The 25,604-nt window shown below is 42.6% G+C and overlaps 1 protein-coding gene and 1 non-coding gene across 4 annotated transcripts in view; both read right to left on the bottom strand.

Annotated features, from left to right (window-relative positions):
* Positions 1-11,310: 11,310 nt before the first annotated feature.
* LOC119948256 lies at positions 11,311-11,448 on the bottom strand. Its single transcript, XR_005456663.1, has one exon. It is a non-coding gene; the product is annotated as a small nucleolar RNA SNORA7 (small nucleolar RNA).
* Positions 11,449-14,235: 2,787 nt separating this feature from the next.
* Positions 14,236-25,604, bottom strand: part of SLC44A1 (solute carrier family 44 member 1) — a 128,965-nt gene continuing 117,596 nt past the window's right edge. For 2 of the 3 annotated variants that reach the window (XM_038769503.1, XM_038769504.1), the window contains 2 exons: positions 23,246-23,326; positions 14,236-16,505 (listed from right to left, as the gene is read on the bottom strand). In XM_038769503.1, coding sequence (XP_038625431.1) covers positions 16,482-16,505; positions 23,246-23,326 — 105 coding nt within the window. In that variant the 3' untranslated portion in view covers positions 14,236-16,481. Of the gene's footprint in view, positions 16,506-22,955; positions 23,327-25,604 lie in introns of those variants that run through there. The other variant, XM_038769502.1, reaches the window with a different exon arrangement.

Genomic DNA, 25,604 nt, shown 5'->3' with positions numbered 1-25,604 from the left:
GTGTGACCTTGGGCAAATCATTACACTTCTATGTCATTCCTTCATCTGTAAAATGGGGATTAAGATGGTGAGGCCCTTATGGGACATGGACTGTGTTCAACCTGATTGGCTTGACTCTACCCCAGCACTTAGAACAGTGCCTGGCACTCAGTAAGCACTTAAATACCATTAAAAAAAAGAGAAAATGCTGCTTCTTCAAATAAGCACTTAGTTGATGAGTGCTATCCACTGCTTCAAACTGCAGGTCTTGTTTTGCTACTCTGGAACTGAGACCCAAACTGTGGTCCCATATGAGGATGTTAAAGGGCCAAACACGAAAGTGTTGTTCACCAAAACCACCCAACAGGAAAAAGGAGATCCCACTGCAGCTTGAGTGTGGTGCGTTGAAAACAACCAAAAAGGAAAGGTTTGTTCACACAGCCAGCGGAAAACGTGGAATTCATTAACCCAGGAGCAGCGCAGCTTGGTGGTTAGGGCACGGGCCTGGGACTCAGAAGGACCTGGGTTCTAAACTCAGTTCCCCCACTTGTCTGCTGTATGACCTTGAGCACGTTACTTAACTTCTCTGTGCCTCAGTTCCCTCATCTGGAAAATGGAGAGTAAGACTGCAAGCCCTATGGGGGACAGGAAATGAGTCCAACCTGATTATGTTGTATCTACCTCAGTGCTTAGAACAGTGCCTGGCACAAACTAAGTGCTTAACAAATATCATCATCATAATAATGATAATAATAAAGGTAGAAAATGTCAGTAGATTCAAGAAGGGTTTGGATCCCTATGTAGTTGAGCAGTCCAAAAAGTGTTATTAGAGGAAAAGTTAGGGATTTAAAAAGAGACATTAGAGGTGGTAGATGGCCTATCACAATCTGGAGGTTCAATGTTCAGATCAGCTATTATCCTGTTCCTCTGAACATCCTGTTGTCACCACGGGGGACAGGATACGAGGCCGGATGGATCATTGGTCTGATCCAGGAATCGTAGTGCTTATGGTCTTATGTAAGGTTAGTCAAGCATTTTCCTCATGTTGAAGGGTAAAAAACCAAGAGGAACTATAGTGTTGCCACCAGCGGAATAACATTTTTCAATACCTAGAAAAGGCACACATTTTCCTTTCTTTGCAATTCTCTTCTTACCGATTCTAATTAGTCCACTCACTATATTGTTCGAAAAGCATCAAAACCACAAGTTAATTGCATTTCGATACTCAATAGATTGCAGTGAAAATCCATGCTGGGTTTTTAGCAGATGTTCCCAAAAGATAGAGGGAGGGAAATAAAATATAAACTACACACACACACACCCCACCCCCACCCCTTTTCAGAATGATGCTGCAAAATAGGCAGACAAACTTGATGTTTCCTCGAAATTTGAGAACTCAGCTTATGCTATCACCTGCCTGGTTGACATTCTAGGGATCCCAGAGAGAGTAGCTTCCACAAATGGCAAAGCACGATCATTTTGTCTCATGTTTAAAAAATTTTAAAAAAATTCCTAAAAGAGTGATATTCAAAGGGCCTTATCATCATGATCCTCATCAATGGTATTTATTGAGTGCTTATCCTGTGCAAGCACTATACTAAGCACTTGGGAGGGGTACAATACAACAGAGTGGGCAGACACATTCCCTGCTTACAATGAGTTTACAGTATAGAGGGCCTTATGCAAAAGGCAGAGCAGACAGCAAACCGAATTATGAAAACCAAACCTGTGAATTGATTGTAGGACTCTTACCACCATCATCATAAGTATTTGTTCGGCCTACTCTTTACAACTTGGAAGCAAACTAATCAACCAATGCTATTTATTGAAGGCTTACTGTGTGCAGGGCACTGTACTAAGCACTTGGAAGAGGACACTACAACAGAGTTGGTAGACAGATTCCTTGTCCACAAGGAGCTTACAATCTTGAGGGGGTCATACACATTAATATAAGTACATAAATTACGGATATGGACATGAGTGCTGTGGGGCTGAATATCAAGTGCTTCAAGTGTATGAATTCAAGTGCATTGGTGATCTAGAAGAGAGAGGTTTTGATGTTCTCCATCAGCTGCCTCCTTCTTACCTACTTTCTTCTCCCAAAAAAACCCATTTGCCATCTTCAAACCTAAGCAAACCTCCTCACTACACCTGCCGAAAATTCTCCCATCTCTAGACAATTCACATACCTTTCGCCAACATGGAATGAACGTCTCCCTCCAACCCATCAAACCATGTCCCTTCCTACTTTAAAAAACAACTCCTCCAAGAGGCATTCCTTAACACCCCCCCATCACCTTGGTCATGTGAGCTCATCGGCCACCTTCACACTCAAGTCTACATTTGTTATTTGGTTCTTCTTTTTTAATTTGTATCTATTCCTCTTACTTTGTCATACTGCATATGTAGCAGCCTGGGCCCACTTCTCTCGCTCTCTCTTTTTTAATGGTACTTATTAAGCACTTACTATGTGCCAGGCACTGTACTAAGTGCTGGAGTAAATATAAGATAATCCAGTTGGACACAGCTCCTGTCCCACATGGGGCTCACAGCTTTAATCCCCATTTTACAGATGAGGTAATGGAAGCACAGAGGAGTGAACTGACTTGCCTGAGGTCACACAGCAGACAAGTGGAGAATTGGGATTAGAACCCAGTTCCCGACTCCCAGGCCCGTGTTCTTGTCAGTTGGCCACACTGCTTTTCTAGGCCATGCTGCTTCTCTGCCCCTTTGACATTTTATTTTCCCATTCCAATTTCTAAAATTGGATTCTGCCTACATCTTGACCGTGCTCTTCCAAGAAAACTGCTTGCTGGGCCCTAGGAACTGAAGACTAGGAACTGAAGTAGGGAAAAGAGTGAGCTGTAGAGGATTAGTGAAGATGGCTGGAAGAAGAGACAGGATCTCTAGCCCATAAATGAGAGAGGAGGCTAGATAAGACAATATAGATCAGAACTCTGATCAACTGGAGGAGCAGTGTGGCTCAGTGGAAAGAGCCTGGGCTTTGGAGTCAGAGGTCATGGGTTCAAATACTGGCTCTGCCAACTGTCAGCTGTGTGACTTTGGGCAAGTCACTTAACTTCTCTGTGCCTCAGTTACCTCATCTGTAAAATGGGGATTAAAACTGTGAGCCTTCCATGGGACAACCTGATCACCTTGTAACCTCCCCAGAACTTAGAACACTGCTTTGCACATAGTAAGTGCTTAACAAATACCATCATCATTATTATTATTATCATCAACACAATTAACCAACTCACCACCTTTTTTCTTTCTGAATGGTACTTGTTAAGTGTTTATAATGTGCCATGCACTGAACTACATGCTGGGGTAGATACAAGCTAATCAGGTTGGAACAGTTCATGTTCCACATGGGGCTTGCAGTCTTAATCCCCATTCTATGGATGAGGTAATGGAGGCACAGAGGAGAGAACTGACTTGAGCAAGGTCACACAGCAGACAAGTGGTAGAGCCGGGATTAGATCCCAGGGTCCTCTGCCTCCCAGGCCCGGGCTCTATCCACTAGGTGACGCTGCTTCTCTCAGACCATCCCAGTAACCCATCTGTCAAGTTAATGCATTTTGGCCATGTCCAGACAGCTGCTCGACTGATGTTTTAAATGTCTTCAGAACCCTTAGTCTAGACAAAGGGCAAACGACAATGCATAGTCATCAAAAGGGCAATGCCCATCATTCGCCTACAGCTGCAACTTCAGCCTTCAGAGCCCCAGTTGTAAAGGTTGACTCAGAAGGGGTGACCGGGGAACTGCTGAACGAAGCCGTATTTGGGGCTCCCCGTGATCCTGATAAAAGCTGAGGCATTAAAGGCCACAGCTAAAGGACTGGGCTATAGAACCATTCATTCAATCACATTTCCTGAGCGCTTACTGTGTGCAAAGCACTGTACACATTCTTGGGAGACTACAGTTGACTGCCTTGCCTTATACTACTAAAGCACTGGCGCAGGCATGTGGAAGCACCAGGACATAGGGGAGACAATAACAGTCTTTCCTCTAAAATTGTATTTGTTTCGCAAAAAATTCTGTACATTTGTTGGACTAAAGTTTCTTACCGTAATCTAGCAACTGAGTGAATATACACAAACATTAGATCAGCACAGGTGTTTTTTCCTCCCAATCGCAGTTTTGTACATTTCATGTTCTTCTGCACACTGCAAGTACTTGGTACGTTTTTCAGCAAAATTCCGTGCCTCCAATCGATCGTTCGTATTTATTGAACACTTCCAGTGTGCAGAGCACTGTACTGAGCACTTGGGAGAGGACAATATAACAGAGTTGGTAGATGTGTTCCCTGCCCACAATGAGCCCTCAATCAATCAATCAATCAATCAATCAATCGTATTTATTGAGCGCTTACTGTGTGCAGAGCACTGTACTAAGCGCTTGGGAAGTACAAGTTGGCAACATATAGAGACAGTCTCTACCCAACAGTGGGCTCACAGTCTAAAAGGGGAAGCCCTCCTGTAAGTTAGTTGTTTAAGATATGTATTTGGCAAATTCTTCAGAAGCAAATGTGCTCCTGCTGAAAAGTATGCCTTGTCAGTGACCTTTCCAAGTCCTTGAGCTAGAACTGCATCTGTAGAGCAGGTCCATGCTCATACTCGTTCCTTGGGACATGACAAATACACTACAGTAACTGGAGTCAGTAATACAGCCCAGATTAAAGGACCTCCAAACTCCACCAGTAGTACAGGATGAAATTGACTTATTCAAAAATCAGTCAATCAATGGCAAATTTTTTAAGGTATTTGTTAAGTGCTTACTAGGTGTCAGGCACTGTACTAAAACCTGGGGTAGATACAAGCCAATCGGGTTGGGCTCAGTCCATGTCCCTCATGGGGCTCACAGTCTTAATCCCTATTTTACAGATGAGGGAACTAAGGCTCAGGGAAGTGAAGTGACTTGCCCAAGGCCACACAGCAGACAAGCGTCGGAGCCGGGATCAGGACCTATGTCCTCTGGCTTCCAGACTCATGCTCTATTCACAAGGCCACGCTGCTTCAGGGGCCAAGGGGGAAAAAAAACCCTGGATTTAGCTACATCAAGAGGCAGCCCAACCAAGTTAAAATAAATAATTTTCTTTCCAACATATTAAGGCAAAAGAAAGGTAAAAAGGTTTGGAGAGTTTTTTCCACTCAATCTAAATGAACCCAAGTATTTTTCGGTCACTAAACAACAAAGAAATGGATTGGGTTGTTTGAGCCCAAAGGAGGTAGAGGGCACTTTGATCTTAAAGAGAACGTCTTCTTGCACAGGATTCCAGAAGATGAGCGTGATTCGAAGCCTGTTTTTATGCCAAAATTCAGGAAAATGAACAATAGCCCCCTACAAATGGACCCACTTTCAAGAGTCACATCCCAAACACTTTTGAGAAACAAATATATTCCTTGTAAAAGAAGAGATCATAGGTTCGAATCCCGGCTTCACCACATGTCTGCTGTGTGACCTTGGGTAAGTCACTTAATTTCTCTGAGCCTCAGTTCCCTCATCTGTAAAATGGGGGTGAAGACTGTGAGCCCCACATGGGACAACCTCATTACCTTGTTTCCCCTCCCCAGTGCTTAGAACAGTGCTTTGCACATAGTAAGCGCTTAACAAATGCCATTAAAAAAAAAGAGAGAAAAGCTCAGAATTCACCAAGACCCCCTTGTTTCAAATACAAACAGAAAACAAGATTACCAATTCAGTGCTGGGAATGGTCACTGTATTCATCCATCTGACTGACAACTCTATTTGTAAATATTTTTATGTCTGCCCCCCCCCCCCCCCCCCCCCCACCAAACTGCAAGCCTCTTGCGGGTAGGAAGTTTCTCCCTTCTTCATTCTATATTTCTCAAGTGCTTAGTACAGTGCACTGCAGTGGACCTTCAGTAAATACATTACTACTTCCTGAAGGAAAATACTAGTGGTTGCCACCCCTTGTATGCTCAGTCAGTCCAGCAGATATGGAAATGGGTTGCTCCTCAAAGTTATAAACCTCACAGTCGCAAAGGCTATTCCTATACTATTCATTCATTCATTCAATCGTATTTATTGAGCGCTTACTGTGTGCAGAGCACTGTACTAAGCACTTGAGAAGTACAAGTTGGCAACATATAGAGATGGTCCCTACCCAACAGTGGGCTCACAGTCTAGAAGGGGGAGACAGAGAACAAAACAAAACATATTAACAAAATAAAATACATAGAATAAATATGTACAAATAAAATAGAGTAATAAATACGTACAAACATATATACATACATACAGGTGCTGTGGGGAGGGGAAGGAGGTAAGGCGGAGGGGATGGGGAGGGGGGGAGGGGGAGTGGAAGGAGGGGGCTCAGTCTGGGAAGGCCTCCTGGAGGAGGTGAGCTCTCAGTAGGGTTTTGAAGGGAGGAAGAGAGCTAGCTTGGCGGATGTGCAGAGGGAGGGCATTCCAGGCCAGGGGGACGACGTGGGCTGGGGGTCGACAGCGGGACAGGTGAGAACGAGGCACGGTGAGGAGATTAGCGGCAGAGGAGCGGAGGGTGCAGGCTGGGCTGTAGAAGGAGAGAAGGGAGGTGAGGTAGGAGGGGGCAAAGTGATGGAGAGTCTTGAAGCCGAGGGTGAGGAGTTTTTGCCTGATGCGTAGGTTGATTGGTAGCCACTGGAGATTTTTGAGGAGGGGAGTAACATGCCCAGAGCGTTTCTGGACAAAGACGATCCGGGCAGCGGCTTGAAGTATGGATTGAAGTGGGGAGAGACACGAGGATGGGAGATCGCAGAGGGGACTGATGCAGTAATCCAGACGGGATAGGATGAGAGCTTGAACGAGCAGGGTAGCAGTTTGGATGGAGAGGAAAGGGCAGATCTTGGTGATGTTGCAGAGGGGAGACCGGCAGTTTTTGGTGATGAATTGGATGTGAGGGGTGAACGAGAGACCGGAGTCGAGGATGACACCAAGGTTGCAGGCTTGTGAGACGGGAAGGATGGTAGTGCCATCAACAGTGATGGGAAAGTCAGGGAGAGGGCAGGGTTTGGGAGGGAAGACAAGAACTTTTAGACTGTGAGCCCACTGTTGGGTAGGGACTGTCTCTATATGTTGCCAATTTGTACTTCCCAAGCGCTTAGTACAGTGCTCAGCACATAGTAAGCACTCAATAAATACGACTGATGATGATGATGACAAGGACTTCAGTCTTGGACATGTTGAGTTTTAGATGGCGGGCAGGCATCCAGATGGAGATATCCTGAAGGCAGGAGGAGATGCGAGCCTGGAGGGAGGGAGAGAGAGCAGGGGTAGAGATGTAGATTTGGGTGTCATTGGCGTAGAGATGATAGTTGAAGCCGTGGGAGCGAATGAGTTCACCAAGGGAGTGAGTGTAGATCCAGAACAGAAGGGGACCAAGAACTGACCCTTGAGGAACCCCTACAGTAAGGGGATGGGAGGGGGAGGAGGAGCCCGCAAAAGAGACTGAGAATGAACAGCCAGAGAAATGAGAACCAGGAGAGGACAGAGTCTGTGAAGTCAAGGTTGGATAGCGTGTTGAGGAGAAGGGGGTGGGTCCACAGTGTTGAAGGCAGCTGAGAGGTCGAGGAGGATTAGGATAGAGTAGGAGCCGTTGCATTTGGCAAGCAGGAGGTCATTGGTGATCTTTTAGAGGGCAGTTTCAGTGGAATGTAGGGGACAGAAGCCAGATTGGAGGGGGTCGAGGAGAGAGTTGGCGTTGTGGAATTCAAGGCAGCGCATGTAGACAACTCATTCAAGGAGTTTGGAAAGGAATGGTAGGACGGAGATAGGGCGATAACTAGAAGGTGAGGTGGGGTCAAGAGAGGGTTTTTTAGGATGGGAGAGACATGGGCATGTTTGAAGGCAGAGGGGAAGGAACCAGTGGAGAGTGAGCGGTTGAAGATGGAAGTTAAGGAGGGGAGAAGGGACGGAGCAAGAGATTTCATGAGATGAGAGGGAATGGGGTCAGAAGCACAGGTGGCCAGAGTAGCACTTGAGAGGAGGGAGGAGATCTCATCTGAGGATACTGTTGGGAAGGATGGGAGAGTAGTGGAGAGCGTTGAGAGCCGGAGGGTTGGAGAAGGTGGGGGGTGGGGGGTGACTTTGGGGAGCTCAGACCTGATGGAGTTAATTTTATTAATGAAGTAGGAGGCCAGATCGTTGGGGGTGAGGGAAGGAGGAGGGGGAGGAACTGGGGGCCTGAGAAGGGAGTTGAATGTATAGAAGAGCTGACGGGGATGATGGGCATGGGTGTCAATAAGGGAGGAGAGATAGTTTTATCTGCCAAAGGAGAGGGCAGAGTTAAGGCAGGAAAGGATAAACTTGAAGTGAACGAGGTTGGCATGGTGTTTAGACTTTCGCCAGCAGCGTTCAGCAGCTCAAGCATAAGAGCGAAGGAGGCGGACAGTGGCAGTGATCCAGGCCTGCGGGTTAGTGGTACAAGTGCGGCAAAGGGAAAAGAGAGTGAGCGAGTCTAGCTGAGTAGAGAGGGTAGAGTTGAGAGCAGTAATCTGATCATCAAGATTGGGTAGAGAGGAAAGAATAGAAATACTAGAAATCAATGGTGGATTCAGTGGGTGGGGTCTCCACTATGGGGTTCAGACCCTTTTCAATATATTAAAGTAGGTGAGAAGCAGTGTGGCCTAATGGAAAGACCAAGGATCTGGGGATTTGGTAGCCAGAGGACCTGGGTTCTAATCCCAGCTCTGCCAATTGCTTGCTGTGTGACCTCGGGGAAGTCACCGAACTTCTCCGTGCCTCAGTTCCCTCATCTGTCAAATGGAGATTCAATACCCATTCGCCCTCCTACTTTGACCGTTAGCCCCTTGTGGGACAGGGACTGGGTCCAACCTTATTAACTTAGAACAGTGTTTGACACAGTAAGCGCTTTAATAAATACCAATAAAGTAACAAAGTCCAAATTCACCAGGAGGTATGGTTCCCAGAGCAAAATTTACTGCTTTTGCCAGGGTAGAAGGCTAAATCCTTTGGAATTTGCTATAGAGCTTTTCATTCCAGGAAGGAGTAGGCTTGGGCAGGAAATTTCTGAGGACATCACCCCTTTTTGTTATGCAGTGGGCTATTAATATTCAGAGGACAAAGAATTTGTTACAGTGTTTTTTTAAATGTCAGTGCTACTTGGAATTACAACCCCGAACCACTCTTCCCTTAAAAAAGCTTTTAAGTCAATAAAAGTAATAATAAAAACTGTGGAATTTGTTAGGCACTGGGAAATCACTCACAGTATAAGTAGGAAGGAGAACAGGTTTTGAATCCCCATTTTGCAATTGAGGAAACTGAGGCATAGAGAAGAAAAGTGATTTGCCCAAGGCCACACAGCAGGTAAGTGGCAGAGCCGGGATTAAAGCCCAGGTCTTCTGACTTCAAAGCCTGTGCGCTTTCCACTAGATGATGCTGCTTCTTTACGATTTCTTGTCCAATAAATCCCTGCGAGGATGAAACAGATTATCTGCTCAAAGGAGCAGGATAAAAGAAGTGGCTTTGGGATAAACTTCTGAAACTGAGAAGAACACGATGCGCCAGGGATTCAAGTGGGCAGAAAAAGGCCTAGAATAGCAAGATTTTCTGTAATAATGGTATTTGTTAAGCACTTACTATGTGCCAGGCACTCTTCTAAGTGCTGGGGTAGATACAAGCTAGTCGGGTTGGACACAGTCCATGTCCCTCATGGGGCTCATAGTCTTAACCCCATCAGATGAGGTAACTGAGGCACAGAGAAGTGAAGTGACTTGCTAAAGTCACACAGCAGACAAGTGGCACAGCTGGGATTAGAACCCAGGTCCTTCTGACACCCAGGTCCGTGCTTTAACTGCAAGACCACATCACCTGCTCTGGCTGGGTCTCCCTCCATCATCACTATTTTCATCTTCTTGGGATTGAACCTCTGCCTGCCAGTTTGGTCACACCGTAGTATCTAAATGGGCCAGATGCTGACATTGAAACTGATACTTCAACTGTGAACCCAGTGTGGGACAGGGATTGTGCCCAACCTGAATATCTTGGATCTACTTTGGCACTTAGAACAGTGCTTGACACATACTAAGCGCTTAACAAATGTCTTAATAATGATAATTAACACATCAGTTCATGGGGATGGAAGGGAAACAGAGAGACATTAACAGCTATTTCTTTTACTGGCTAAGTAATCTCAAGTTACAGACAAGCCATTGGCAAAACTCTGCTGGTGAATGACCCATTAGCGAAAGAAGCTCATCACTCAGGTTTTTGGTATGGAGCAGAGCACATTCCCTTGTGAGCTCACATTAGGGTTTTCCTGTCACCTGAACACACACGAACAAATCTGTATTGACTACTGTTTGTTGCTCTAAATAAACCAACTCATTTATTCTTAAGCCAGGCTTAAAGGTAAAATGCAAGTGCTTAAGAAAGGAAAATAATTCCAAACTACAACGCTGGCTTGGGTTCTCCACAGTTTTCATAATCACTTTAGGTAAGGGAATGGCAAGGTTGGCAAGAAAACCATGTAATATGGATGTCTTATATAAGGGACCTGGTCTCTAAACTACTTCAAGAGAAACTGACATGCCAGCCATTGCAGGATGAAGCACCAAATTCAGGACTCAGAAGGTGAAGGAAAAATAACATCGTTAACATTTTTGGCAATTCTATACTGCCTTCTGCATTCAGATCCTGCCACTGATTTGAGTGAACTGAAACTCTGCTATTTTTTAGGAGTCATTTCCTGCACCGATCAATTTATTCTCTTCCAATTTTTTTGAGCTCTGAAATGCTGAACTCTGAAACTGAAAAATACATCAATGAAACATTTGGGGCCCTGATTTTTACTAACTGGAGCTTATATTTATCAATGAATTGTCTTAGAAAACATCAAAATGAAATCCTTTTTGTACATTATGTTTAAGTGACCATTATCCATGCCACAAAAGCAAAGCTTTCTTTTTAAGCAGCCTGGCCTAGTGAAAAGGGCTTGGGCCTGTGAATCAGAGGACCTGGGCTCTAATCCCGGCTCTGCCACTTACTTGCTGTGTAACCTTGGGCAAGTCACTTCATTTCTTGGTGCCACAGTAAGCCTAATGAAGGACACGGACTGAGTCCAACTTGATTACCTCATATATTGTCTTGTCTTATGCCGTGGAGTCGTCTCCGACCCATAGCGACTCCATGGACACATCTCTCCCTGAACACCCCACCTTCATCTGCAATCGTTCTGGTAGTGTATCCATAGAGTTTTCTTGGTAAAAACACCGAAGTGGTTTACAGTCGCCTTCTTCTGTGCAGTACACTTAAGTCTCTGCCCTCGACTCTCCTGTGCCGTTGCTGCCCAGCATAGGTGAGTTCTAACTTGTAGCAGATGGCCTTCCACTCGCTGGCCACTGCGCAAGCAAGGAATGGAATGGATAGGCCTCTGCTTGACTCTCCCTCCCATAGTCGAGACTGGTAGAGTACAGGAAACTCTCCAGGTGCGATCCTGAGAGAGGATCTTATATCTAACCTAATGCTTAGTACAATACTGGGTTCATAGTAAATGCTTACCAACTACCAGTTATTATTATTATTGTTGCTGTTATATAAAAATGCATGGATTTTGGCAGTTTTCTATATAAATGTTTTTATACAGAAGGAAATGCTTTCCCCCCCAACAGAAATGTTTTAATTTAAAAAAACTCTTATTGTTTTAATTAAGAAAGATGATACTGTCAAGCATTTAAAACTTGGATGTAAATTTCCTTCTGAATGGAAACAGACTATAACAATTTGGCCTAGAAGCTTTCTCATTTAAAAGAAAAATATATTCTTTGTCACACGAGTACACAACATGCTTTTTAGTTTGCTGATTTTAGATTTTCTTTTGGCACACTCAGAAAGGTCCTGCTTTTTAAAAATGAAATTCAGCCCGCTGATTTTTCAGAATGTGGACGAGGCCCTATTACGCATTTCAGAAACATGTATCAGTTGATTAAAAAAGCAGCCTGCTCATGAATAACACCTACTTTTTGAAAGAATTAACATGCATCCTTAATAGACAAAAATAACGACTTCTAGCGAGCCATTGCAGTGCATTGTTTGTTTGGGATAATGAAGAAAAGACTCCTCAAATTAATTGTGGCAGGACCACTGAGAAACTAGAAAATTCTAAGACACCTCAGCCTGACACTCCCTATTCAGAGTCTATTGGGAAAGCACAGAAGTTACCACTTAAAAACAGGGGAGGATTTGTTCTTGTATAACATAAGAGTGGCTCATTAAGGGAATGAGCCCGGAGCCCTTTCAGAAGAAAAGCTGCTTCCACCAGAGGCCTTGTTGAGTTGCCATGGGGAAAGATCCCTAAAATATGCCGACGAGAGGGAGGCAATTAGCTGGACGTTGCGAAACATGCGGTACAGACAAAAAATATTTTGGATAAGCCCCCGCCCCACCCATGGTAATGTTTGATTAGTGGGTCAATCTCTGGCTCCTCAAAATTATTGTTCATGTTTAAGAGAAAATAACTTAAAGCCAAAGAAGGCTTCTTGCAAAACCAAAACCACACCCTTAAGAACAAAACAAAACAAAAAACACCCACGAAAAAACCTGCCAAATGTCAGTCTTTGGGTTTGGAACTGACTTTGGAATTGTAATTTTCAGCCTGGGGTGCTTCTGCTGTTGTTCTGATTATGCAACCTAAAGGCTAGTTGTGAATCACTGCTGGCACCTCAGATGTGGTTGACATGAACTCCCAAACAGGTTGAGAGTAGTGACCGTAGTGGCTTGGAGGATGAGGGGAAGGTCTCATTCTGGAGATAAAATGGCTCAGAATTAAAGAGAGAGTTAAATCCTCATAACCCCACTGTCCAGGTGATACCCTGAATCACTGCTGTGGGAAAGCAAGGAGGCCCTTGGTAGACACCGACGTCAATGGGGCAGAGAAGAGCTTACATTCGGCTGCTTGGTGCCCCTCTGCTCAAAACAAAACACAGATATAAAAGTGAGAGCTCGTGATACATGAGCCACCTACCTCCAACATCTCTTCTTGAAAAGCTTAGTAAAAAACAAAAAACTACTACACTGTACTTCCCAAGGAAAAGGTACATTACATTGCATCCAGTGGGCTGGCAATACATCCTCCTCCTCCTCTTCCTCTTCCCACCACCAATCACAGGGCCCACCTCAAACTTTGTGTCATTTAAGGGACTTGAAGATCCAACCCACCACAAGAAAGGTTCAAGGCTCTTCTCCAAAACCCTCCTTAAAATTCATTCTTTAGAGAAACCACCAGCTTCGAGCTTGGCTCAGCCCTGCAAGGATAATACAATCTAAAGAGCTTAACTATTTCCCCAATGTTCAGCACCTCATATCATCTGAAAAGCTCCGTGAACAGTTCCAGAAGATAGCTTCCTTCCCTCACTCCTTCTCAAGTCCCAGTCCATCTGGATTCCTAACAGGGGACGAGGCGATGTTCGGACCAGGCACCAGAGCCTTGAAGATTAGTTGGCCAAAATGAATGTCCCATCCTCTCCCACTGGCATCACCTGGAACATGGATTACGGTGTCAAACAACTTCACTAACCTCAATCTTGTTAGTTCTTACGACCCATGGGTCATTCTTATGACCCATCTTTACAAGCAGGCCAAAGGAAATGGCACTCAAAACGGCTCGGGAAGCCAAATTTAAGAAGCCATTTTTCATTCTCACTCCATCAGGAGATGGAGGAGGTACGGGGTGAGCAAGAAGACAGCCTACAGCCAGCTGCAGGATGATTTGTAGTGAATGGAAGAGGCAGCACCATCTTTTTTTATGGTTTTTAAGCGCTTACTATGTGCCAGGCCCTGTACTAAGCACTGGAGTAGATACAAAATAATCAGATTGGACACAGTGCCTGTCCCACATGGGGCTCAGAGTCTTAATCCTCACTTTACAGAGGCGGTAGCTGAGGCCCGGAGAAGTGAAGCGACTTGCCCGAGGTCACACAGTGGACAAATGGTGGAGCCGGGGTTAGACCCCAGATCCTTCCGACACCTGGGCCTGTGCTCTATCCACTAAGTCACGCTGCTTCTCTGCACCTAAAAGCCTTAACTCAAAATCTTTTACCTACTGCTCGAGAGCTTGTGCGAGGATGCAACATATGCACGTCTGTGTTTTCTCTATATACATATATATTCATGCAAATACAAGTATCTAAATATACACACTTACATGCTCTTTCAGTAGGGAAACGCAGCCTAGTAAATCAATGGAACGGAACACTTGAAGAAATGAGAAAGAAGTGTTGACCATATCTAAACACTTGTGTTAGTAAAACAAAATTTATTTGTAAAACAGGACTAGTTATATAAAATGGCACACAGTCAAGTTATACAAAAATACAAAATTTGTTTCCGATTAGAGTTCTAGTTGCAAATGATAACTGAAAAGCATTCTCGGTGGGGTCCACGCGGGTATGGAAATGGGGAGTAAGAAGAATCCATGATGCCAACATGTCCAAATGAGTAGACCCCAAGCCTTCTGCATCCAGGACTTCCACAGGGGCATTTGGGAAGTGATTCCGACTTGGAGTCTCTTCGGTCTTGGTCCCCGCCGTTCATATATCGGCCTGCTCTGACTTTAGTACAGCCAATGTGTCTGAGGTTCTCAGATCTGTGTGCTGTCATTTTTAATCGGAATGCATCAGTGATTCTAGTCCCAGAGATACGGGCTTGATGTCTCCTAGTTAGAGAATTACAGTATTGGCATTTCAAATGGTAGTAGCCGAGGGCAGTGATTGGGCTTGAATACTGAATAGGAGCTTCCAGAGGGCAACCGTTTTAAAACAGTTATGCTCATCATCTGTTACTTTTCTTCCCCAGGTTCTGTAAAGACCTGAGCTCTTAATTGTGTTTTACAAATCCAGATGCTTATTGCCAAGATCCTCAAAACCCCAAAGCTTTAAAAATAAACCTGCAGCATTTAGCTAGCCTAGCAAGAATAAAGAGCGCTGAATGATTAAAAAAAATACACTTTGCCTTCTGCAGCAAGTTGAAGGTCCAATCCTTTGAAAGGAAGCACATTAGCAAACAGCTGCTTTATGAAGTCTTAGTGACATTAATAGTATGCATTTCCATACACACCACTCTAAATCCATTATCTAAGCTTGCTAAGGAGCCATGCTCCTGGCGAAAGGTTCTCTTTATATGGAGTGGTAAAATGCTTAGGCATTATTTTTTTTTTTATGGAGCCTGTATTTAGTGCAATAAGTTTAAAAATTCTGCTCTGAAATATTTACTTTACATTAACAAAAATAGTTTTTTTAAAAAAATTGTAACAAAAAGGAGTTTTCACGTAAAGAGATCATGAATTATTCTTAGCAAATACACCTTTTTAAAGCATTCACCATTACAATAAGCCTAACATTGGAGTAGTAGCCATTTATATCTGGTAAGCTTCAGAAATTAAAAACAAAACAAAAAACAACCTCTGGTGGGCACCCCCCACCCCCACCCCCACCCCTGAAAATGAAACAACTGAAAACAAAAATGGCCTCTTATGGTTATCCTGTAATGCCAAATACTCAATCCCTTCCACCAAGAGAAACACCTGCTCCTGATTTACACATTTTAAAGAATGCAGCTGAGTAAAATGGCTCTTAGGGACTGATTATTTATTTACCCCAGAAGTCACCAAATTTCCTTTAGAGGTAAATATCAATGCACAAAAACTCAGTTTCTCTCCCTTCTGTCCTCCCAGAACCATATTTACTTGTGAATCAAGATATGGAAGTTTAAAAGCTATATGTTTAAAAATGAGTATGTTTCTCAATTGATTGTTTATGGAATACCAGCCAGGAGCACTAATGTGCAAAGGAGGCTTCTAAAATTAGAAAGAAAAAAAAAAAGAAATACAATTGCATAAGAATAGTGATCTTTTTCCTTTTGCTTTCTTCCTTCCTAAAGATTAAACCACACATACCTGAGGAGATGGTTATTTTGATTTTTTAATACTACCTGAAAACTGTCTTTTCTAGAATGCAAATTATCAGGCTGGGCCCATTTTAATGTTTTAAATACAAAACAGCAAGCAAACTTATCACTTATTAGTAGAGAGAAGATTCTCAAAAAGTGGCCATTTTTAATGTCATCTTTCATTTATGTGGCAACTACCCGCCCATTAGGATAAATGGGCCCATACAGTAAATTTCGTTGGTGAAGTAATTTGGTCTAAATGCTTATCTTTTTTCCACTTAAAATAACTAAATCCTTCCCAAAGTTATTAAAAACTTCAATCAGATACAAATCTTAACATTTCCATGAACATAACTTAAAAAAAGAACAGTGACTCAAGTTGCCTGTAAAAGCCACCCGTATGAAAGAAGTACATGTTTGACAAAAATAATCATAAAAAAGTATTAAATCCCTGTTCCTTTTCTCTGATTTTGGCTGCATTTTTGTGTACATATATATATATATATATCTATGTATACATATACACATACACAAATACATATATATGCATATATATTGTTTTGGAATGTCAATGGGTTCCATAATGGTCGGCTATTCAAGCTGAACTTGCTCCAGAAGCCTAGAAAACAAAGTCATACAGAGTATAGTCTTAGAAAAGGGTCATTAAAGGAATACCGTAAATGCTGTCACAAGTACATAGATGATCGCTATAAGCAACAGGATGAAAGGGAGCACAAGGGCCTTTGATTTCAGTCCCTCCAAAACTGTTGACCCTAAAAAATCACTCCTGGGTCAGCTCTCTGCTCCCCTCCTTGGTGGCACCCCATGCAAACTGAGGCCTCCAAACTAGTCTCTAAAACTCTAACTGCATTCAGTAAATTTCTCTTATCTCCTCCACTCTAATACAGAGGAAATGCCCACATTTTTGGCATAGTTTTATGACAATGTGATGGCATCAGGAAAGTTTTAGTATTGAAAACTAGCAGCACATTTTCTGATTATTTCCAGTACATCCTGCCTAGAGGAAATGGAAAGAGATTTGATTTCTGAATACTCTTTGCTGGGCTAAAAATACTTCCTAAGGAAAACACTTCCTGTATTAAACTCAGAGTGCATTGCGTATCAAAATAGCAGGATTTCTAGAGAAAAGAGTAATGGCAAAAATCACCATTCTTCTCTAAGGCCTCCCTAAGGGGAATATGGATGAAATCCTGTACATCAATAGCCCCTTTACAAATACTATCATGCTTTGCACACAGTAGATGCTTAATAAATACAATCGCCGCTATCTGAATAGATAATTCTACCTTTTGCCAACCCTCCAGGTCTGAAGGAAACATCTCTAGATTGTAGGCTCATTGTGGGCAGGGAACGTTTCTACCAATTCTGTTGTATTGTCCTCTCCCAAGTGCTTAGTACAGTGCCCCACACATCATAAGCCCTCAATTAATATCATTGATCTTTAATGAATCATTTGGCAAAGGAAAGCACTGGCTCAAATCCTGTGCAGTATTAGTTGGAGGAAAGAATTCGGATGACATTTATTTGCTAGGGTTTCCTTTGTCACCCTCCTGGGCCCAGTGCTGCTGTGTTAGATACAGTACAATGAAACGACCTTTCCTCTACTATGGTTTACTTCTTCTTTAGCTCAGTTTGTGCTTAAGGAAAAAGAACCCTCTGGGCTGGGTTGGAATATCCAATAGAGAATACTTCTGGAAGCAGAGTGGACAATCAAAAACAGGGATTCTGAGCAGGGAAGGCGAAAAGAAGCCAAAGATGAAGTCCCATCTAATCGGAATTGCCAATGATCTTGCAGGGAGGACAAAATTCTACAACGGACTTGTGAAACTCCAGTGGGGTCGAAAGATAATGATGGCCAAAAGCTGAAGAGAGAAACTATGGCTATTTAAAAGGTCTGTACACAAATACAAGGGGTACAGGACGTAAAAAGAGGAGCCAAAAGTCTTAGCTCAGGACTACAGTTTCACGTAATTGGACAAACCATGTAGACTTCTGTCTGGAGTGCTGGACTAGGAATGTATGGTTTTCATCCATAAAGGAAGTGGTTCACTTGGAAAATAGAAGGAGATCAAGAGATAGGTTAAGCTTGGGTTAAAGGGAAAGGATGAAGAAAAAAAAAACAAGAACAATATGAAGGAAGGGAATCTATTAGAGACTGCCAAAGCATGAACAGAGGATAAGTGAGGCCATCAATTCACCCAGTGGCTTTGGATCAGGATTTGGTGGTGATGGGAGACTTTAATTACCCAGAGATCTGTTGAAAAATGATTTTTCCGACCTTACCTCCTTCCCCTCCCCACAGCACCTGTATATATGTATATATGTTTGTATGTATTTATTACTCTATGTATTTATTTTATTTGTACATATTTATTCTATTTATTTTATTTTGTTAATATGTTCTGTTTTGTTCTCTGTCTCCCCCTTCCCACTGTTGGGTAGGGACCATCTCTATATGTTGCCAACTTGTACTCCCAAGCGCTTAGTACAATGCTCTGCACACAGTAAGTACTCAATAAATACGAGTGAATGAATGAATGCCCTCCATGCAGTAAGCGCTCAATAAATCCGATTGAATGAATGAATTTCCTAGTGCAGAAAATACATTGGGCAGATGCCCTTCTTGATTTGATTCTTATGACAACTCTATGAATATAAAAGATAGGTTGAGGATCTAAAGGTGGATGGACGGATACCTTGAGAGCATTCAAGATTCTAAGGGAAAGGAGGAGAAAAGAGTCAGCAAGATAAAAGTGCATTAATGGCATTCGAGTACATTTTGATTGACTTAGGGCATTAGCAGAAACCCAAAAGAGAAAGGACGCCAAAGTTGGACTGGCTCAGGAACAAATTAGACCAAATGCATGGGAAAGAAACGATGATGCCAATTTGACTAAATTCAGAGCTTTTTGGAAACCTGAAGGGTAAATGGAAAAGCTGCTCAAAGTGAAAATTGGACCAGATCACTAAAGAAGACTATATTTAAAAAAAAATCCATTTTGTAGGGAAAAGATTAGAAAAGTGGAAGATGAAAAGGAAACAAAACTAGCTTGAGCGCAAGGTAACATACATTAACAGCGGCGTGGCCTGGTGGAAAGAAGACAGACCTGGGTTCTAATCCCAGCTTCTCCATTTGTTTGCTGTATGACCTTGGGCAAGTCACTTCACTTCTCGGTGTTTCAGTTACCTCACCTGTAAAAAGGGGTTTAAGACCGGAGCTCCATGTGGGGCATGGACTGTGTCCAACCTGATTAGGTTCTATTTTCCCCAGCACCTAGTACAGTGCTGGGTACATAGTAAATGCTTAACAAATACCTTTTTTTTAAAATAAAAAGCCACAAAATGTTCTTCAAAGATATTATCATCATTACTGAGCGGTTACTATGTGCAGAGCACTGTACTAAGCACTTGGGAGAGAACAATACAACAGAGGTGGCAGACATATTCCCTGCCTACAACAAGCTTCCAGTCTTAGGCAAAATAGGAAGCTTGGAAGAATGGCCTCTTTCAGGCAGGCAGGAAAGGGAAGTTATATTGGATGACAGGAAAAAATCAGAAGCTTTTAATGGTGTTTTTGTTCCACTTCTGCTTTTAGGAAAAATATCCAAAGTGAACAATAGAGTCAAATCAGAAAGGAAATGGAGAGAAGCAAACTAGAATAAGGGAAGAAACAATCAATGGGCATTAAAAAAAATGGTTGCATTAAAATAAACAGAGCCTAATGACACACACCCTAGGATGTTTAAGAAATTACAGACAACTGGTTATTGCTGTTGAGAATTCATAGAGGTCGAGGGAAGTGCTGAGGATTAGCAAAAGGCCAATGCCAGGCCCATTCATTAAAAGAGACAATAGGAAGATTTCAATAATAAACAATAATAATAAAAGCATTTGTTAAGTGCTTACTACGTGCCAGACACTGTACTAAGAGCTGGGGCAGATACAAGATAATCAGGTTGGACACAGGGCTCCAGTCTTAATCCCCATTTTCCAGCTGAGGCAGCTGAAGCACAGAGAAGTGAAGTGCCTTGCCCAAGGTCACCCAGCAGACAAGTGGTGGAGCTGGGATTAGAACCCAAGTCCTTCTGACTCCCAGGCCTGTGCTCTATCCATTAGGGCATGTACAGATTGGTTACGTTACTATCGGTACCTGAAGAGGTACAACTGACAATCACGTGGAAGGTCATTCGATCTCAGTAAGCAACCAATGTGGTTCTGTGAAGAACACACAGTGCCAAGCACATTTAAGCTCTTTCTTTGACTGTGTCAGATCATGCAGATGAGAGAAGAAATCGACATCATTTTATCTAGACTTCTGACTCCATCTTCTGAATCGAAATTATGGTTTCAGGTGGGTGTTCAGCTGACTTGAGGGTCACATCCAAAGAAGAGGCATCAATGGCTCAGTGTCATCCTTGTGGGGATGTATTGGGTGGTGTTCTACCTGAACGAGTTCTAGTCAATATCTTCATTGATGAATTGGATGAAGAGATCCAGGCAATGCTAAATATGATGCTAAATAGAATTCAAAGGGACAGACAGATTGGAAAAGTGGTTCTGCAATAACAGTATGAAATTCAACACAGAAAAATGCAAGAAAGTGCACTTAGGATCAAAAAACAAACACCACTACTGCAGGATAGATGAAGACGTGTCAAGGTACAACACAGCAGAAAAAGATGATAATAATAATAATAATAATAACAATAATGATCATGGTATTTGTTAAGTGTTTACTATGTTCCAGGCACTGTACTAAGCGCTGGGGTGGATACAAGCAGATTGGGTTGGACACAGTCCCTTGTCTCACGGAGGGCTCACAGTCTCAATCCCCTTTTCCAGATGAGATAACTGAGAAGTGAAGTGACTTGCCCAAGGTCACACAGCAGACAAGTGGTGGAGCCGGGATTAGAACCCACGACCTTCTGGTGGTGAGGAGAGGTTCTAGTAGGCCAGAAGCAGAATGTGAGTCAGCAAAATAAGTAGCATTTGAGATTATCCATCAATGAGAAGGCAAACAGTACTGGGATGGATCGACAAGGCCATGAGATGAAAGAGCCCAGAAGTAATACTTTTGGTATTCTCTTTACCAGTCAGACCCTTGTTAGAGTATTCTGTCTGGTTTTGGTCACAGCATTTAAAAAAGTATGTCGTGACACTAGAGAAGGTCCAGCAGAGAATGACAAAAAGTTATTAAAAGGTTGGAAGATCGGTTTTAGGAAGAAAAGTTCAAAGGACTGAAGTTGCTTGGCCTTTGAAAGAGAACGTTATGTTGGACTTCACCAATTTTCTACCATAATTGGGATTTCTATGTGGGGGAAGTGACAATTTTTCCTCTGAGGCCACTGATGATCAGTTATGAGAAAGAGTCTTGACTGAAAGGAGGAGAAATGTCATTTAAAAAACCCCCCTCAAAAGTCTAGATGATAGAATACCGGAATGGGCTACAAGGAGAACGTGTGAAATATACATCTCTGTAGATCTTTAAAAATGGAAAAGTTATCCACCTCTCCCAGATAATTTGGTCTTTCACCTGCCAAAGGGAGACAGCTGATCTCTTTTCCGGCTCTCTTTGCCCCTTCTCTGATTATTTCTATTATTTTTAAAGTGTCAAAACCCAACACTTTAGATGAGAAATTTGAACAATACCCAAGCATTATGGTCTTTGGGCCTAGCAGAAAAAATATCAGTTTTAACAGAGCAAAATTTAATTTACCTACCAAAGAACTTCAGTGATTACTGATACCCTTAAATGTAATTTAATATTGCTTCCAAAATTGGATTGACAAGCATAAAATAAGAAAATAAACAAGCTGTGATTAGCATTAATATTCCATTTCCCATAAAGGGCGGAAAGAGATGGGGGGAAGAAGCATATAAACAACCCTCCTTCCACAAAAGGGCGGCAGAAATAAATTTTTTTTTTTCTATCTTCCTGTGGATAAAATGGGACACTATATATAGGATGTGTGTGCATATATATATGCATATAAACACACAAAAATAAATATAATGATTCTAAGAGTTTTCAATGAAACTAAAAGATTGCTATTACAATAATTTCACTAAATTCTTTCAACTCTGATCAAACCTCAGTGACACCTTTGGGAAAAGCAAGCTCAATTATTGGCTTCATCTTCACCAACTTATCAAGTATTTATTGAGCACCCACTGTGAGCATAACACTGCTGGGTGTGATGAGTGTTTACAAAGTGCAGTGATGATCAGGTCCTCAATTACATCAAAGTTTTAAAAAGGCAGTCTTGCTACAAAAAAACCCACACCACATTTTTTCTAGCACTCTTCAATTTACAGAGCACCTTCCTGCTTTACTTAGTATACCCTGGTAGTGAATCTTCAAATCATATACTTTTATTAATGCATAGGGAAAAAAATGAAAATCTTGACTTTTGGTCACCAATGCATAAAATTAGATGGTGGATATAATCTAATGAAATGTTGTTAAAGACTCTCTAAAGGTATGGATAATCTCAAATATATATTATCTCAAGGGACATATGGGCTGGGTGGGAAATAGAATATTGGCAAGAAAGTGGTTTATTTGAAGGGCCCAGACATAAGTTAAACCCTTGTCGCTATGATTATTTAAGGGAGTCTTTTTCAAGCCATGGAAATGTAGGACTACTCCCCCCTCACTGATTTTATTACCTTCCTTAATTTGAAAGGCACTCAGGATTAAAATCCCCTTCCACAAAAGCCTCCATAGAGTCTTACTGAATACAAATACAGTTGTAATTCCCCCCCACCCTACCCCCACCATATTACTATGTTTTACATTGCAAAATGCAGCCCAGTAAATGCACAGAAAGTTCAACTTGGAAATTCACAGAAAGTCAGCAGAAGAAAAAATTTGCAACATAAAGAGCTAGCAGTATAAACAAATGGGGAAATGTGAATTTTAGCAGGATGAAAGGAATTGCCGCTATATCCTTCCTAAAGCACTATTTTCAAAAGTGTGGGACCATATTTTCAGCCCCGGGATGGGTTCTATTTGCATTTTTACTGAAAAACTGAGGTGTGGCTCTTAGGTCAGTACTGGAGTGCACCATCGGTAAAGATTTCAATACCCCGATCACTTCTTCATGTGTCAAAAAGACGCAGTTCCTTTCAGCTTACTTTTACAGGAGATGGTCTCAGCTGTGACAGAAACTCTGCTATCCAAGTGATGGGCAAGCACACGAACAGAAAAAGCAGAACATCTTGAGTGATACAGATAACATAAGCGTCTCCTGAAGAAGTGCAGTCAGTGAAGACAGAGAGGGAGAGGAAGTAAAAGTGAAATTCTTGGAGGGGAGCCACCTCCTCATCGCCACCTACCATCGGTTTTAGTTCTCTGGCATCAGTTACTCCTCCCTTACCAGCCTCTTTCATTGCTTTTCTACTGTTCTCCACGAACTCCTGCAAAACAATAAGCACAAGATCTTAGCTTCGTTTATGTATTCAGTCAGTGGATGCCAAAGGTGTATACATCCCTGGCTCAGATATGCAGATTTTTTGCAATCGCTGCAAATGGGAGGCAGAGATTTCAAGAAACGATATTTAGTGCCACATCTAAATGGTCAGCGTTTACTGGAATCAACTGCCGCTCTCTGATGTCAAGTCCGTATTCTGGCCATTACTTATGACAGTTTCCTTATGGCACAGGGAGAGCATCTTAGTACTTGAAAAAGTGAAAACCGACAACCTGTCAAAGGGAGCCTGCTTGTCTTTGACATGGATTATGCAAGGCAGTGCAGAGAATGTGTTTACCTAATAAGCCTTCTCCCACCAAGTTGACAGAGATGAAGCCCGGTAACTGCTTAATATTGGTTGTTTTTTTTTTTTTTAACTCAGTCATGCCTGCCATCAACTGCATTATCTAGAACAACCATCTGCATGAATCCAGTCTTTCCATCCCGACATATGAAGGAGACCCTTGGACAAAGGTGATTAAAAAATGGGAACAATTCTAACAGGAAGAATCTTTAACCTGGATAGAAAAGCTACCCCTGTGATGTATTTCTTCATTAAATAATCTAATTATCATCTGGTCTTTCTGTGAGACAAAGGAGAGACAGTGGATATTTTTTTCCTCTGCTTTTTTTCTGGAGGGCTTAATCACAGGGGAGGAAAATAATTCTATTGAGACCTTTGGTCAAGGTTTAATTCGTGAAAGGTTTTGTGAAGCAAATTTGGTTTTCAAATGTTATATGATCATCATTCCCTCCGTCAGAACCTCTCGCTGATTTTTTTAAAGGTATTTGTTAAGCACTTACTTTGTGCCAGGCACAGCTCTAAGCACTGGCGTAGATACATGATAATCAGGTTGGACAAAGTCTCTGTCCCACATGGGGCTCACAATCTTAATCCCCACTTTACAGATGAGGTAACTGAGGCACAGAGAAGTGAAGCAACTTGGTCAAGTTCACACAGTGGGTCAGTGGAGGAACCGGATTACAACCCAGGTCCTTCTGCCTCTCAGGCCCATACGCTATCCCTTGGGCCATGCTACTTGTGTTAACTTTTGCTCAAAAGGTGAAAATTTCATAGTTGTTTCTCTCCAAATTCTGGGATTCTATTCTTTGAAGAAATTTGAGAATTTACTACAGGCTATAGCATTTCAAAGCATAGATCCCATGGGTTTACTACAGGCTATAGCATTTCAAAGCATAGATCCCGTGGGTTCTGTGAATGGCAGGTCAGGCAGTCCACTGTTAGCTAAAATTTGGTTACTCGAATTGTTGCTTTCACTAGGAAATACAAACCCAGGTATGCTAAACTTCCAGCATCTTTAACCCTGTAGGTTTAGTTTATGGATCACACCAAGAACATAAGCAACTACATACTCTTCTTAGTGGAAATCAGAAGTACATGGTGAAGAACCTGGGAAACAAATCCAGTCCCATTTGCATCTGAATTCAGTGGACCCGTGATGAATCTAATAATAATAACAACTGTGGAATTTGTTAAGTGCTTACTATGAGCCCGGCACAGTACTAAGCGCTGAGGTGGATACAAGCAAATCAGGTTGGATTTGCTTGTCACAGTCTCAATCCCCATTTTACAGATGAGGTAACTGCAGCACGGAGAAGGAAGTGACTTGCCCGAGGTCACACCGCAGAAAAGTGGCAGAGCCGGGATAACGACCCATGACCTACTGACTCCCAGGCCTGGGCTCTATCCACTGCGTCATGCTACGTCTATTCCAGGTGACTGGTGAGTAGCTGGAAGCAGCGTGGCCTAGTGGATAGAGTCTGGACCTGAGAGTCAGAAAGACGTGGGTTCTAATCCTGGCTCTGCCACCTGTCTGCTGTGGTACCTTGGGCAAGTTGTTTCACTTCTCTGTGCCTCAGTTCCCTTTTCTGTAAAATGGGGATGAAGACTGTGAGTCCCACGTGGGACATGGACTCTGTCCAGCGTGATTAGCATGTATCTACCCCAGTGTTTAGTACAGTGCTGGGCACATAGTAAGTGCTTCAAAAATGCCATTAGAAAAAAACAAAAGTTACCCTTGGAAGGCCGAAGAAGCCCAGTCTAGGACGGGAAGCCAGTGAGGAGGTGGAGGGAGAGGAAAGGAAGGCTGGTAGTTCCACTGGGAAAAACTGCCACTTTGTCCTCCCCAACCTGTATGAAGTCAGGGTCCCAAACCCAACTTCTACCATTGGCTGGGGACAATGCTTAACAGATTGCTGATAGA

Source organism: Tachyglossus aculeatus, chromosome X4 (genome assembly GCF_015852505.1).
Source record: "Tachyglossus aculeatus isolate mTacAcu1 chromosome X4, mTacAcu1.pri, whole genome shotgun sequence".
NCBI classification, from domain to species: Eukaryota; Metazoa; Chordata; class Mammalia; order Monotremata; family Tachyglossidae; genus Tachyglossus; species Tachyglossus aculeatus.
Note: the sequence above shows the minus strand (reverse complement) of the source record. Positions and strands in the feature narration are given on the sequence as shown.